A 14853-nucleotide genomic window follows, 5' to 3' on the forward strand; every position below is an offset into this window, starting at 1 on the left:
TGCGGTCACGGTGAGCGCCGGGGCGGGCGCGCCCGGGCCGGGTACGGCTGCGGTACCGGCTTCTCGGCTCACTGTCCTTCTCCCGCAGATGAACGGGGCCCCGCGGGACGCGGCGGAGCCGGCGCCGGTATGGGAGCGGCCCTGGTCGCTGGAGGAGATCCGAAAGGGCAGCCAGAGCTGGTCCTTGGCCTCGGACGCCGGGGTGAGTGGTGCGGCCGGGCCCGGGCCTGGGCCCGAGGCTGAGCCTGGGACCGGAGGGGTGCGCGGGCCGCGGCTATCCCGGCCGCGGCCTGCCCCGGGGCCTGGGAGGTGTCGGTCGGGGCGGTGCTGCCGCCCGCTGGCCCGAGCTGCGGCCGGGGGTCGGCCTGCCCGCCCGCCTGCCTCGGGAAGGCCGCTCTGGTGGCGGCCCCCGGGGGGCAGCCCCGGTCAGGGTCCGGCGGTCGGCGGGCTCTCCCGTTGCTTTAACCCTCCGGTCCGGGTGAGAACACCAGCATGAGGAGTTGGCCCGAAAGGAAATGCAGAAAGAAGCAGGGTGAGACGTGGTCCTGGGTGTACGTGGGGGTGCTCTAGTCTAGACTGTTTAATTCGATGCTCAGTTGAAGTGTGTGATCAACTCTGCCTGTGTCACAAAAGGTGCCAAAAGAAAAAGGAGTTGGATGCTGACTATTGCTTTTCTCTGTTGTAAACAGCTTCTGCATTTTCTACAAGAGTTCTCACAGCAAACCATTTCCAGGACTCATGAAATCAAAAAGCAAGTAGATGGATTGATTAGTGAAACAAAAGCCACAGACTGTCGCCTTCATAATGTCTTCAATGACTTTCTTATGTTGTCCAATACGCAGTTCATAGAGAATGTGAGTATGTTCTTGTACAGCATCAAGCTTGTACTTCAAATATTGGTGTTGTCCCTTGCTGTAGTGTGGAGAAGTGATCTGACTTTTTGGCAAGTCTGATGTTAATTTAGAGGTGAAGCGGCTCTTCATTGCTTTCTGTTAAAGGGTGTCACAGTTCCTTCATGACTGATGCACTAGCCAATATTGGCAGATTGCCTTTTGCCTCTTCTGAGGTACCTTCCTTCTTCCTTCCTTATATGTGACATGGAGATCAGGGTTTTGTTTTTAGGACTATGAATGAGTTGGGATCTCTGGGATGTCTTGGTATATCTTTACAGGTAGTGTGAATGTAGCATTTGTCTGCACTTGGCTGTCTAAATATGAGGAATGTTATATGATGCTGTAAACTTGCCCAGTGGTGCTATTTTACACTAAAAGCAGTTGGTACTGAAGGTGTTGGACTGCAGGCAGTTGTCTGTTGCATTTGGTCATGATGAGCATATTTGTTGGTTAATGTTCCCACTTCATGAATATTGCTATTTTAGAAAGGTAAAAGCTGGACTTGGAAGCCTGTTACAACATTGTATCACTAGGAGCATGTGTATAATTACGATGTAGAGCTTTAATAGTCTTTCAGATTTGTAAAGGGTTTTTTAGCACTGTGAGTTTTATTGGCTATTTTGTTTTGGTCAGCATCGTACTCAGGCCACGCATGTCTCATCTGAAGTCATGATGCTATTATTGGAAAGATGCTGGCAGAGGACAAGACGATGAAAATCTGGATTTCTGTTGTGGGGTTTTTTGGTGGTGGTGGTGGTGCTAGTTGTTTGGGGTTTTTTTCAGAGCTGCAATGTCTTCTCTGGCATACCTTTGCTGTTCAGCATAATGATTCTGGTGAGAACAGTTTATACCAAACGTCTTAAATCCTGGGTGCTTGAAGCTGTTTGTTCCCAAATTTAAGTGCACAGAAATAGGTCCTCATTTCTAGTTCTCAGTTTCGTTAATGTGAGAGATCTGTCTGTTCCCAGGGGATAACTGCACCTGTGTTTGAGAGATTTGGATTTAGGTTTTCAGGTTCAAGGGAGACTTTTTATTCCCCTGTGTCTCCTTGTAGCTGATCCTACAAAAGAGTGCTAAAAGAGTTGGATGGGAGGGATCATCAGAACAAACTGAAGGCTGAGGGAGGATGTGAACCTTCTCTGTAAGTACAGGAGAAGGGTAAACACTAAGGAAGGAGAGCTACTAAATGACAGAAAACAAAAGGAAAATAGACAGCCCATAAGTAAACTTAGATTTGACTTTGAAGGTTTCTGGAATAGCTTTATGTTAGGGGGGTTAAAACAGTGCTTTTCTTAACATATTCAAGTCAATCTGTGAACAGGGTTAAATGGTCAACTTGTCTTCTACTACTGCAGTGACATTTGCAGTCTTGAATTAGGTCAGTTGGGTTGAGAGGCTGCCTGATGGTAACCTCAGGGTGATGACTCCAGTGCATGAAGGAGGCTATGAAGATGCTTGGCATCATCCGTGGCTTCTTTTTTTAAATGTGTAATGAATTAATGTGTAATTAATTACACCTTAACGGTGTATTTTATTTTGGTGGTGGTGCCTGTGGTTTAGCCCCTGCAGCAGTATGTTGTTCTTACTTGAATTAATTTTGCTTGACTTTTTAGAGGGTGTATGATGAAGAAGTGGAAGAGCCTATTCCCAAAGCTGACGCCAGAGACAAAACAGAGCAGGTAGTTAACTTAAGCTGTCTTGAGTGTTGGCAGTATGTTTGCAGCATTTGTCTACCTTCTCATTTTCAAACTTACTTTGTGGACATTTACAGCTTACAAACCAAACTGTTTCCTTTCTCCTTGAAGTCTCTCTCTTGGACGGCGTGTGTCATTCAAACATAGAGTTGACAGTAACATTGGAGGCTACTACAGTGTATGATAATCTGTTAGGGCCTCCCCAAGCTCAGTGCTGTGTCCAGTAGACAAGCCTTATGTGTTTATTTTCATATGGCTATGCATGTTTTTTTCAGCAAGCGAACTGAAGCCTTGGGCCTTCTTACTGGATTCAGAGGTAGTGAATTAGGGAAGCAGAATCTGACTGCAATTCCTAGAGATAAAAACTCGGAGAGCTTTTTATGTATCTTACAGTCTAGATGTATTATACCATAAATGTTCCCTTAATGGGCTGGGAGCTAGTGCGGATGTTTAGAACACCTCTGTTTCTGGGAGTGATAAAGGTGAATTAAATCAAGCAAAAAAAGGTTCTGAATGTCTTTCTCTTACATATAATGAAAAAGCTTTCATTGTACTAATTTGAAGTTAAAATTTTGCATCCATGTTGCAGTGAGATTGGGTCTTGAGTAAAATGCAATGAGAATGTGTTTTTCCTGTTACTAAAGGAAAAGACACGGGAACAGAAAGAAGCTGATCTGATCCCCAAAATCCAAGCAGCAGTGAATTATGGGTTGCAAGTTCTGGACAGTGCGTTTGAACAGCTAGACATCAAAGCAGGCAACTCTGACTCAGAAGAGGAGGAAAGTAACGAAAGGGTGGAACTGATACTTGAGCCAAAGGTACAGAGACTTGTTCTTGCTGGGAGCATGGGTTTGTGTTTCGCTTTGTTGGACTTGCTCTTTGTTTCTGTCAGCAGTGTCACTGCATTGCTATAAAATTGATATTCGTTACCTAAAAAGAGCATCTGATGACTATATCTGAAGGAGAAGTGCTCCTTGCTGAGCTATTCTTTGTGTAGCCTGCTTGTCTTGCAATTGGGTTAGCCTTAAGGTATGGCATCCTAAAGGGAGTTAGTTTAACAGCAGTGAACTTGGAAAGGGAAGCCTCAATTCTGGGTGGAGTGGGACCTTTAAATTTCATGCTTTTTAGATACAAACTGTCTCTTAAGAGGTGGTTTTTAGTCTCCCAGTAATTAAGAACCCTAGGTGCAGGATTTGGGATAAAACTGATGCCTGCAAGTCTTTGCAAGGATATTCTTCTGTTAGATGACACCTAGAAAACAAGTTGGGACCACACAAATGAAAGTAGCCCCCTTCTTTGACTGCGTTAAAAAGGAGTAAATGTCAGGTGGCCCACCCAGTTGCATGCTGACTTGAAGCATGTGTCTGGTGGGACTCACTTTAAACAAGCTTGTATCTTCCATGAGTTAAAACAAGGGGCGTAAGACTTCTGTCTTCATCAGCAATGTAGAGCTGTTCCTAGATGTCAGAAAGACCTGATGTTGTCTTTTTCCAGGATCTCTATATTGACAGGCCTTTACCTTACTTGATTGGCTCTCAGCAGTTTATGGAACAAGATGATGTTGGCCTTGGAGATATCTCTAGTGAAGGTATGTGCTGGCATGATCTTCTATTCCTATGCGAGTAACTAGTTCCTCATCTAAGACTTTGGTCTGTTTTAACTCACAGCTTGGGTTATACTGCGTAGTGTTCCTGCATGTTTAGATGCACACTGTAATTAGCTGAGGAAAAAAAAAAGTGCATCATGCTGTAACAACTACTTTTCTGGTATGCAAAGCAGTAAATTCTCAGTAACTTGTCCTGGTTTTGGCTGGGATAGAGTTAATTTTCTTCATAGTAGCTGGTATAGTGTTATGTCTTGGATTTAGTATGAGAAGAATGTTGATAACACACTGATATTTTCAGTTGTTGCTAAATAGTGTTTATACTAAGTCAAGGATTTTTCAGCCTCTCATGCCCAGTCAGCGAGAAGGCTGGAGGGGCACAAGAAGTTGGGAGGGGACACAGCCAGGGCACCTGACCCAAATTGCCCAAAGGGATATTTCATACCATGTGACATCATGCTCAGTATATAAACTGGGGGGAGTTGGCCTGGGGGTGGGCGGATGACTGCTCAGGAGCTAACTGGGCATCGGTCTGAGTGGTGAGCAGTTGTATTGTGCATTACTTGTTTTGTATTTTCCAATTCTTTTATTATTGTCATTTTTTTATTATTATTATCATTGTCATTATTATTTTCTTCCTTTCTGTTCTATTAAACTGTCTTTATCTCAACCCAAGAGTTTTACTTTTTTTTTTTTTCCCTGATTCTCTCCCCCATCCCACTGGGTGGGGGGGGAGTGAGTGAGCAGCTGCATGGTGCCAGTTGCTGGCTGGATTTAAACCATGACACCTGTGCTCTGTGTATTAGAAATGCAAAGTTCTGTAATTTTAGCAGCCTTCAAAGCTCTTCCAAACCACTCTCCTTTCCACCTGATTTTTAATTCTCATCACAAAGCCTTTAAAGTTGCTGTTGATACGTCTAGTGACCAATTGCTCTATGTACAGATGTCATGTCTGATCTTAAATTTTCTGTTTTCATTTAAAATAGAAGGATCAGTAGATAGTGATCGTGGAAGTGTAATTGACAGTGAAGAGAAGGACGAAGAGGTAAGTGACAAGTGACAGAGCACCAGCTACCTTGGGCATTCATGAGTCCTTGGTGTGTGTGAGGCCATTAGCTACCACTTCTTTTTTTCATGTGGGGTCTCAAGATAATATTGCACAATGTCTGTTCCCTATGTCAGTTATGGTTAATGTGCTTTTCATTATTATTCTTATGCAGTAGTTTCCTCTGCAGCTTTTCAGAGGAGCAATGAAGTGGTATTGGCTCTAACTGCTATTATAGTAGAATACTTCAAACTGAAGTGTTTTATTCCAGTCTAATTTCACTTTGTGAAGCAAATTGGGTTCTTATCAAGAATTGCATTTATGGAGAACAAATCTGTTGTAAATTACAGTTACAAAGGATGGGATGGAGACTAACAGGAGCAAGTTTAAAGGTTAAGTAGGTGTCAGTAATGTACCTTCAGGCTTTGCATCATAAATCTGCTGCATTGGGCTATCAATTTCTGGTATGTTTTGCCTGCCTTGGCTGGGATGTCTCTGCTTTGTAACTGTGCTATGGAAGCACTCCCTTTTTCCTGAGGAGTTTGATTTTGGTGTCTTTGCTCAATTAAAGTTAAATCCCTTTTAAGTTACTCAAATGCAATGTCAGATGGAGCTTGCTGTCTTTGCTAAATTAATGACTTCCTAGTGAGCTCCATTCATAAAGATGGTCAGCGGGTGGGGAAAAAATTCCTTGGTCAGGTCATGGTGAGATCATCTGAATGTCCAAACCTAAGCAAGTCCAGAGTTTCTGGGCCCTCTCCCTTAACACTGGACAAAGTAATACTTGTCTTTGGGTCTCTTGTGTTCCAGGAATCAGATGATGAATTTGGAAACCCTAGTGAAGATGACCAAAAGACGGTACGGTTATATACCCTGGTACATACCTGAAAGACTTTCCACTTGTGACACAGTGAGGATGCAAGAAAGAGGACATAAGAGCTCCAGACAATTAACTGTTAAAAACTCTGATTAAGCCTGATTTGTATAACTTTATATGGGAAGGTTGTCCTGGCCAGATGGTGTACTGTGTTGTGAAATTGAACCTGGCTTGGGCTTAAAGACATGCTTGCAAGCCATCATTAGATGCAAAGTATATGTGGGATGGCATTGCCTGATGTGTGTTTTCCTCGGGAATTACTTTGGAGCCATGAGAGTTCAAAGAATCTACCCCAGGAAAACTAGGCTTCTGTGGGATTATTGGGTCTATAAATAAAATTCTAGACTTACTATGCAGGAAGTAAGAAACAATGCAGTTTGGGTATGACATGAAATCAAAGATGTGAACAGTATTAAATGTTTGAAAAGTATGTCCATTTGGATAATGAATGAAAAGGGAAAATAAATTTTTAGATTGAAAAATTCAAGTCTGACTTTAGTTGTTTGCAGTAGGTGGTAGTAGGAGAAGGCATCTTACCCATGTTTAGATGTGCCACTGCAAAAGACTTTTATGTGAGGATCCTCAATCTGAAATGATTTAGTACCAAAAGAACAATGTTTCAAAAAGCAACCCTTTTTTAATCTATGTATTAATAAAACAATGTTACAAAAGCACTCAGATATTACATTAAGCTGTATTGACCTTTATAAGGTAACTTTGTATGCGTGATATAAGATGAGCAAGAATCTTTGGGTTGTTCGTGATTTATTTCACTTCTGGGCCCCTGTCCGTGCCGGCCCCCAGCTCACAATTCACTTAATCTTTTTCATCCTCTTTTTCTTATTGACATGACTGAAGCCAAGATGTGGGCATGTATTGTCTGTCATTCTGCTATCCACCTTATGAATAGCTCAAGATGATATAATTTTTTACTGGCTGATCACAATGTTCCTGAGTTAAAGCTAAATACTAGGTCATTAGTGGAGAGGAGTTTCTAAACTAAGGGAAGCAGCACAGCCAAAGCAGTTCAGGCTTGTGTAGAGTAGCGCTATGCTCCTTGTGAGCAGAGCCTTAGTGTCCACAGTTGCATCTCTGGTCCAGAAACGTTCGGTGACGCAGCACAGGGGGTGTACTAGAGAATGCAGCAACTTTTATGGAGCTAGAGGCACTCCTTCCTTACCTCTTAAAAGCTGTGAAGTACCCCAAACTGGCTGAATGTTTCCCTCTTTCAGTAAGTTTGCTTTGAATATTTAATCTAAGCAGATGTAGTTTTGTGCTTGTTTCGTATGCCAACTTCAGGGGAACACAACAGGCTATTATGTTTTTTTAGAGGACAGCACAGATGAGTGATGAAGATGATTTCGATGGCTGTGACCTCTTTGACTCTGAAAAAGAGGAAGATGAAGATGGAGACTTAGATGAAAGCACAAGGCCTGTAAGTAATCGTTGCCTTCCTGGAGGGAGAGATTTGACTTCCCTCATGAAAAATCTGTCCTTAGAGGGATTATAATGGTAGCCCTCAGTTACCTGGGATGGGATCCTGTGGAGATGGCCTGTAAAAATTGTGAATGGTCTTTCAACATGGTTGTTCAGGCTTTAGCCCTTTAAACTAGGGGACTCCTGCACCCTAAGCTGGCATCAAAGCTGTCTTTAAAGTTCATTAAGAAATCCCTTGTTGCATTTGTGTGTGGTAAATGCTTCTTGCTTGTCATGCTCTCAAAATGAAGTGACATTAAAAATTATGTGATCATAAGGGACTAGAAATAGCTTTTTTTTTTCTCTTGATGCACGCGTAATCCCTAATTGCTTTCTTCATAGAAAGCTGTATTGCCTCTTCTGAGGACTTCAGTCAAAGTCTAGACAGTATATTGCACAAGTGAGGCTATTGAATACAGTATTTATAATTGCAATTGCATCAAATTGGTAATATAAGGAATAGGCTGTTATTTATCCCTACTCCTTAGAAAAAGAAGAGGCCAACATCATTTGCAGATGAGCTGGCAGCCCGAATCAAAGGAGAAGTACCAGTCAAACAGGATGAAGAGCGTTCATGTAAGTTAACTCTTTAGTTTTGATAACTGCTTGTGAGATAGTGGGGGATTTGTGAGAGAGTTGGACAGGAGATTCTGTATAACAGTGTGTGAAGTTACGCTGATCTGTTATATGAATACGTATTAGGTGAAAGCCCAACAAGAGGAATTAAAGACACTATCTTGTGTTCTGAAAAACTTTTTGGCCATAACTTACAGGATTGAATTGGAATTCAATGAGTGTTATAGTGGAAAGCACATTGCTTTCAGGTGAGACAGGTCACTCCCCAAGCACACATGTTATTGGAAAGGTTTTCTCTCCAATCTGATTCTCCCTCTGCATGCAAAACTGCCTGTTTGACCACATGTACTTCCTCCTGTTTCAAGTAAGTATGTGGAAACCACTGGTCACTGTAGTCTTTCCATGAGCTCTACGGTGGAAAACCCCTCAAGGAGTAGATTGGTGCTTTCATGTGGTGTGCATTGTTTGTTTTTTCCTCTTTGTGGCTTAAATATACTGAGTTTTGAGGAACTTTTCCTTGCTACTGTTTCCAGTGATATTTTAGACTAAATACTGCATTTACTTTTGTGTCCCTTTCAAAGGGAGAGACCTCGGTCAAGTAGTCATTCTTGCAGCAAAGCAGGAGTTGAAAATAGCTGACTGAAACTGGGTTGGCAACTGCTTGTGAGCCTGCTTTTGACTGATAATTTTGAAAGCATGAACAGGCAAGAACAGTGTGTGTATGTGTTCTTGCATGGTTCAAACAATCAAGCTGGGTCTGTGGATATCAGTATAAAACCTACCAGCTTACCTTGTTCAGTTACTGGGAAATCTTCCATTCATTGAAATAACCTTGTGATTGTAGGGCCAGAGGAAATAAAACTGTGGCTTTGCTTTTGGTAGCTGAATCAAGCTACCATGGTCTGAAGCCATTTGAGATGCTCAAAGGTTCTGCATGCTCTGTGTGGGATCTGTACCATCTGGAATGCTGTGTTGCTCTCTGGCATCTCAGGTGACATTAGTCTGTGTTTGGGCAACTGTGTTGAACCCACAGTGTCTGTCGAAATGATGCTACTACAATTTTAAGTGCTAATTTTAGAACCTGTACTTCGTAGAGTTGCTTCAGTGTTCTGATTCACATGAAAACATATAGGTCAGCTTGGTTAGATTATTTTTTGGGTTCTTTTTACCATAGCTTGATCACAGCCTACAAGTAAAGGTGGACTATTTTATTTTTGCCTTGAAATTTTTTTCTTAAAGCCCTGTCATCGGAGACCAAAACAAGGAAAACCCTGAAAGAGAAGAAGGAAGTTAGAGTTCCATCGGACGGTAGGGTAGCCTCCTCTCTTGTTTTTGAATTGTGGGTTGGATTGTAAGACACTGCTTAAGAAATTGTGGCATCTACTCTAGAAACTGGGTAGGATATCAGTGAGCATCCTTCAAGGTGCGTGTGTAAACAAATCTAGGTTGTGATGTGCATGTAAAACAAGGCTAGAAACAGGCTTAGTGAGAGTTCCTCCTTCAATGTGGTCCTGTGGAGCAACCACATACAACCCAATCTCTCTACAGCAGCTTCTCAGTATGTGTCATGTTTATAAGAGAGAGGGGATGGGATCAAACTAGTTTTTATTTTGGTTGTCTCTTTAATTCTCTTTCCTGAAACTTGGTCAGTCCCACCACAGCTCTTGGCTGTTGTGCTTTCTAGATGAAGATGATGACATCTTCAAGCCTCCTAAGCTGACTGATGAAGACTTCACACCATTTGGTTCTAGGGGTGGCCTCTTCAGTGGTGGAACAGGTCTCTTTGACGATGAAGAGGTGAGAATGAGAGGATAGAAATTGAGTGTGTGCCCCCTTTTAAAAACAACAAAAAAGCTCCTCACAAATTCCCACCTCTGGAGGGCAGGGAGGCAAAACAGCATTTTGTTGCTTGGTAATATTCAAGTGTAGTGTGACAGTATAGCTTTCCAGTGGAGAAACAGAACTACACGAGTGAGGTGCTTATGTTCCCCTTGGCACAAAGCCCTCTCGAGCAGTGGTGCTAATGAGAGATGCAAGTGTGGTTCTAGCATTACATTAGACAGGTTCTAATTCCAGTAGAGCTTACTCAGCACCTCACTTTTATCTGTGAAGGTAAACAAAATGTTATACAGTTTGTTTATTATAAAATAGCAGATTTCCATTAAAATGCCTGTGAGATTACTGAGTTTTGTCATTCTCTCTTTCTCCCTGGGTGTGGGAGAAGTTAGAGAGGAAAGGGAACATGATGCCCTTCCCACTTTATCTTTCACGTACCATGTCTGGACAATGATGCTGTTAAAAGTTCCCTATTGCAATTATGCTGTGTTCTTTCTTCTAGTTATTGTACAATTCCTGGGTTACCTGCATTGGCAAGAAAAGTTCACCTTAAGCTTACTCTTCTGCTATGTATCTAGAGTTAACTCAATGAAGGAGTGGCACAAATTGCATTTCTGACCTTATTTTAGCATTGTTTGTGCATGTGAAAGGGGATAGAAACTCAATGTCAGGGATACTTAAGAATCTGATAGTACAGCTGTGTAAATTATTGCCTCTGATTTTATCTTGCAGCTGATATTGGTAATAGTCAAGGTTAGTCCAGAATAGTAGCCAAACTGTTGCCTTTATGGGATGTTCCTCGTTGCAACTAGAACAAAAGTCAGGTGTTCCTTGGAGCTGAGGAGGCTATTAGACTGAAATTTGGAAGGAGGCCACATGTACAGCTGACCTCAAGCTTACTGTGCCAGAATATAGCGAACAAGCACCAAACAGGGGAATTGTGTGAAGGGAAGAGGATAGTTCTATGCAATGCTTTCCACTCAAATACAGACTTTAAAAAAAAAAAAAAAAAAAAAAATCCACTAGTGCAAGCCAGCTTTGTGTCGGTGCAAATTCAGGTGAAGCTATCATTAGAACCTCTTGGTTGCTTATTGCCAGGACTACTTTCCTCATCCTGTACACACAGGACAGCCAAGCAGATTTGTCTGTGATTGTTACCTGCCTGCATATGCTTGTTCTTGGTTTTCTGTTACCTGAAAGTTAATCATCTAGGAAAGGTAACTTACTGTCTTTTACCTTGTGCAATGGAGGAGGCCTTGCTGTACCAGAAGGCAGCCACAGTAGATCAACAGGCAAATAGTAACTGATAAATGTGCAATTAATCACTGACATCCCTGGCATAGCCCTGTGCTCCCCTATCTTAAGTATTGCTGCCTTCTTTCCACAAAGCTTTATACAAAGACCATGCATTTTGAGTCTCCAGGTAGGCAACCTCTAATACCCAACTTCCCATAAGAGAAAGGCTTTCAAGAAATTAAGTGGTCAGTGCTCGTAAGATCTGGAGGTTTCCTGGAAATCTGGACTTTTGTGGGAGTGTCCTGCAATGCTTTTGAGCTATAATGTCGATCTCTGCACCATACAGGTGTCTTAACGTCCCCTTAGCAACAACAATATAAATCATTCATCTTAATCATGTGAAGTTCAGCAGTATTTTTATGCTTGTCCTGACCTGAATTCTTCCTTCAAACCTTACTGTATAAGCTTCAATAGGAAAGCTTAGAAGGGTGTAATCAGGACCTAAACAGCTGTAGATTAATTAGCGTAAGCCCTTGAAGATGAGCAAATAGAAGGTCATTCCTTCTCTGCAATAAACAGACTGATGATCAGTGTAAATTAAATTTTAGAAGACAGAAAGCTATTCTTCTGAATGTATGCACTCAAGTTAATGATTAAGTACCTAGGTTTAAATCTATATGAGCAGACATCTTTTTGAGAAGGGAGTGGTGGTTACCTCCTCTGTCTTGGCTTAGAAGTGGATATTCAACGTGGGAAAATCAGCAGCTGTCTTTTCCTGCAAAAAACAAATTCACCACTTCCACCCCTTTGCATTTTCTTCTACAATCAGAGTGATCTTTTTGCTGAAGCACCAAAAGAAGAATCAAAAGAGAGGGAGGAGCGAGTCCCAATAAGTGAAGGTAAGAACCAGTATTGCCTCCTGTAGTCCTGTCTATGCTGTGATTTATCACCACTAGCCGCTAGACTGTTTTGTTTCCAAACTAGAAAGTCTGAAGTAGCAATTGTTGACAAGTCTCTTCTCCTTCCCAGTCTTAATAGAGAACAGCTGTGTTTTCCTTGAATTTTAAATATGTTTGTTCCCTATAATCTCTTACACACACCTACTTTCCTGGAGCTAAAAGGATGTCCTTACTGATGTTGACAGAGCTTTCTGCACGCACTGGGATCCTGCTGCTGAAGAGTACTTTGCAGGATCCAGTTGTGGTTTTGAGTGGAGTAAAGATTTCTTATTGCAGATTAATGCACATCTGAGTTTCCCATTAGCTGCATATCTAGACCCTTAAGGAGTCTGAGCACACATTCTGTACTGCCGCAGCCTTTACTGAAGCATTGTATTTGATGAATTTTCAGATATGGGTTGGGAGACTAAGCCATTTTGTTTTGAGGGTATTGTATTGAAGTGGGTTTGAGTGTGTGAACTCCTGTAAATAATGCTATGTGTAAATGTATATCATGTTTATAAGCTTCAGTTTAGTAGAGCTGTTTTGTGGAGTTTTAATGGAGGAAGAATAGCTAGACTGTTATATATATCTGCAAAACCCCAGAAGTTCAAGTAGAATGTCTAAAGAGTTCTGAGCTGTTGAGAAAAAAAAAATGGAGCTTAGAAGACTTCTCAGATTCCTATTTCTATGGTAGAGTTCTGAAGGCTTTGACAGCATAAAGCAAGTGCATCCATTTGTATTGTACTTCCTATGATTTCAGCATCCTCGACAAAGTCATTAAAGAAAGTTCCTGCAGGTGCAGTATCTCTCTTCCCAGGTATGATTCATTCAATAGCAAATTGCTTCATGCACAAAATGTTCTTTTCTTTAAAACCTGCTGGGGAGGTTTTAAAGAATAAAACTATCCAAATACAGCAGCACTGCATTGCTCAATCATATGCTTAATGACAAATACAGGTGCTTCTACCATGCTACGCCTAAACTGCAGCATGCTTTATGGATAATCAAGATTCTGTAGGAGCTCTGAAGGTAGATATCATTGATGGCAGATGTTAGCAGCTGCCAGCTTCCGGTGTTATGCTATGAACTTTTAAGGATGTGTGTTACTTTAATATTATAGAGCTTACGTCTGCAGTGCATGCAGTCACAGCTTCCCTCTATACTCTGAGAAGGAAGTGCATTTTGATCTTTCAGATTTGATCATATTCCCCTGGGTTAACAGAAGAACAGTTTAAACATCAAGTTGCTCTATTTTTGTGGCACAGGTAAATAAGACCAATCTTGTTTCTCTGGTTTTGGTTAGGAGGATCTGCATACATGCGGAAGGATCAGATCTATAACTCAGAGCTAAAAAAAAAGAAAAAAAAAGTATTGTACTAAGATCCCTGTTCCATATCGGACTTAACGCTGAGCAATGAAAAGAAATGTTTCACCAGTCTCTTTGAATCAACTGACTTTGATTTCTGTCTCTGTGTAGGGTCATCACCTAATTGAGTTACCTTACTTTTAACTTTTGCCCTTTATTAAGAAAGGCCTATTTTAAGACTATGGCTTCAGTTAGCTGAGCCCTCAGTCAGGATAATTTTTAGAGTAGGATGTATACAAATACAGCCTTTTTACTCCAGGATCAAAGATATGCATTAGCAATGGTCATTTGACATAATTATAGGATGTGGTAGCAAAGTTTAAGACAGCAGATTGAGGTTTTCTTTATCCTTTGCTCTTTCTTGGAGGTACTGTTGCATAAGCAGTGCATTTCCCATTGTTCTAACAGTGTCCTGTTCTGGTTCATCAGGAATTAAGTTATATGTAGCATTTATTCAAAGTCTTCAGTTCCTCCCTCTCAGTAACTTGTAGACAGGCTAAAGTCACCAGAGAAAAACCAAGATTGAGGCTCCTTTGCTATTCAAAGTCGCTTGATGAACACGTTCCCAGTGAACAGTTTGTTTAGGAACTTGAGAATGTTTAATAATTAATCAAACTTTGTTGCTGTATTCCTGTCAATTCTGTGGCACTTTCTAATTGCGTGATATACTTTTTTTTATAATAAACTGCTGCTGTGCTGGTCAAAATTCATGCAGTCTGCTGACTTTTAACCAAATAGCAGTTGTTCTACTTTCTGTCAAACTTTCAATTAAAGTCTCCCTCTTTCCTCACCACCCTCCCCCCCACCCCCAGCCCTTTTTTCAAGCATCTGTACATAAGTAGCAAAAAGACAAGCATAGAGCCAGGCTGCCGGTTTTTACCAAAAATGCTAAAAGTGTTTGCAGGCAATCTATCAACATGCACATATCACTGAAGCAGGATTTTTCCACACCAGATGTAGAAGAAACAGTTGTTACCAGATTACTCTAGTTGATCCCTGCCATATCTGAAGTACACAGGAACCTCGGGACCAAACTCAGCCTCATACTGCAGTACTGCTTGAGGTCTTGCATGACAAGTGCAGCTCCTTGGGAGAACTGTCTCCGGTTCTTCCCTCTCCTCAAGCATCTTACCACTTTTATTTGTCCACAGTGGTGTGGCTTACTGATTAGTGAAGTAGGACTCTGGTTTGGGAAGTCCATAGGGGCAACAGTGTGGGACTCCTGGGTCTGCTCCTAGAGGAGATGAGCAGGTTTGAGGAAGAAGTGATTGCAGTGAGAGTGAGAGGCCATCTGTCTGTGACTTGGCTTT

General features: G+C 41.7%; 1 protein-coding gene across 7 annotated transcripts in view; it reads left to right on the forward strand.

The window, feature by feature from the left end:
* The window catches only part of FAM21C (family with sequence similarity 21, member C), a 40041-nt gene that overhangs the window by 343 nt on the left and 24845 nt on the right, over positions 1-14853 (forward strand). Inside the window, exons 2-14 of one of the 7 annotated variants that reach the window (XM_010563503.1) lie at positions 89-202; positions 690-854; positions 2507-2572; positions 3232-3405; positions 4082-4175; positions 5177-5235; positions 6046-6093; positions 7443-7547; positions 8077-8164; positions 9404-9472; positions 9849-9961; positions 12066-12135; positions 12938-12994. In XM_010563503.1, coding sequence (XP_010561805.1) covers positions 89-202; positions 690-854; positions 2507-2572; positions 3232-3405; positions 4082-4175; positions 5177-5235; positions 6046-6093; positions 7443-7547; positions 8077-8164; positions 9404-9472; positions 9849-9961; positions 12066-12135; positions 12938-12994 — 1222 coding nt within the window. Of the gene's footprint in view, positions 1-44; positions 203-412; positions 533-689; positions 855-2506; positions 2573-3231; positions 3406-4081; positions 4176-5176; positions 5236-6045; positions 6112-7442; positions 7548-8076; positions 8165-9403; positions 9473-9848; positions 9962-12065; positions 12136-12937; positions 12995-14853 lie in introns of those variants that run through there. The other 6 variants (XM_010563507.1, XR_774107.1, XM_010563505.1 and 3 more) reach the window with 6 other exon arrangements.

The sequence above is a fragment of the Haliaeetus leucocephalus genome, unplaced genomic scaffold, assembly GCF_000737465.1.
Source record: "Haliaeetus leucocephalus isolate CR32 unplaced genomic scaffold, Haliaeetus_leucocephalus-4.0 Scaffold168, whole genome shotgun sequence".
Lineage (NCBI taxonomy): Eukaryota > Metazoa > Chordata > Aves > Accipitriformes > Accipitridae > Haliaeetus > Haliaeetus leucocephalus.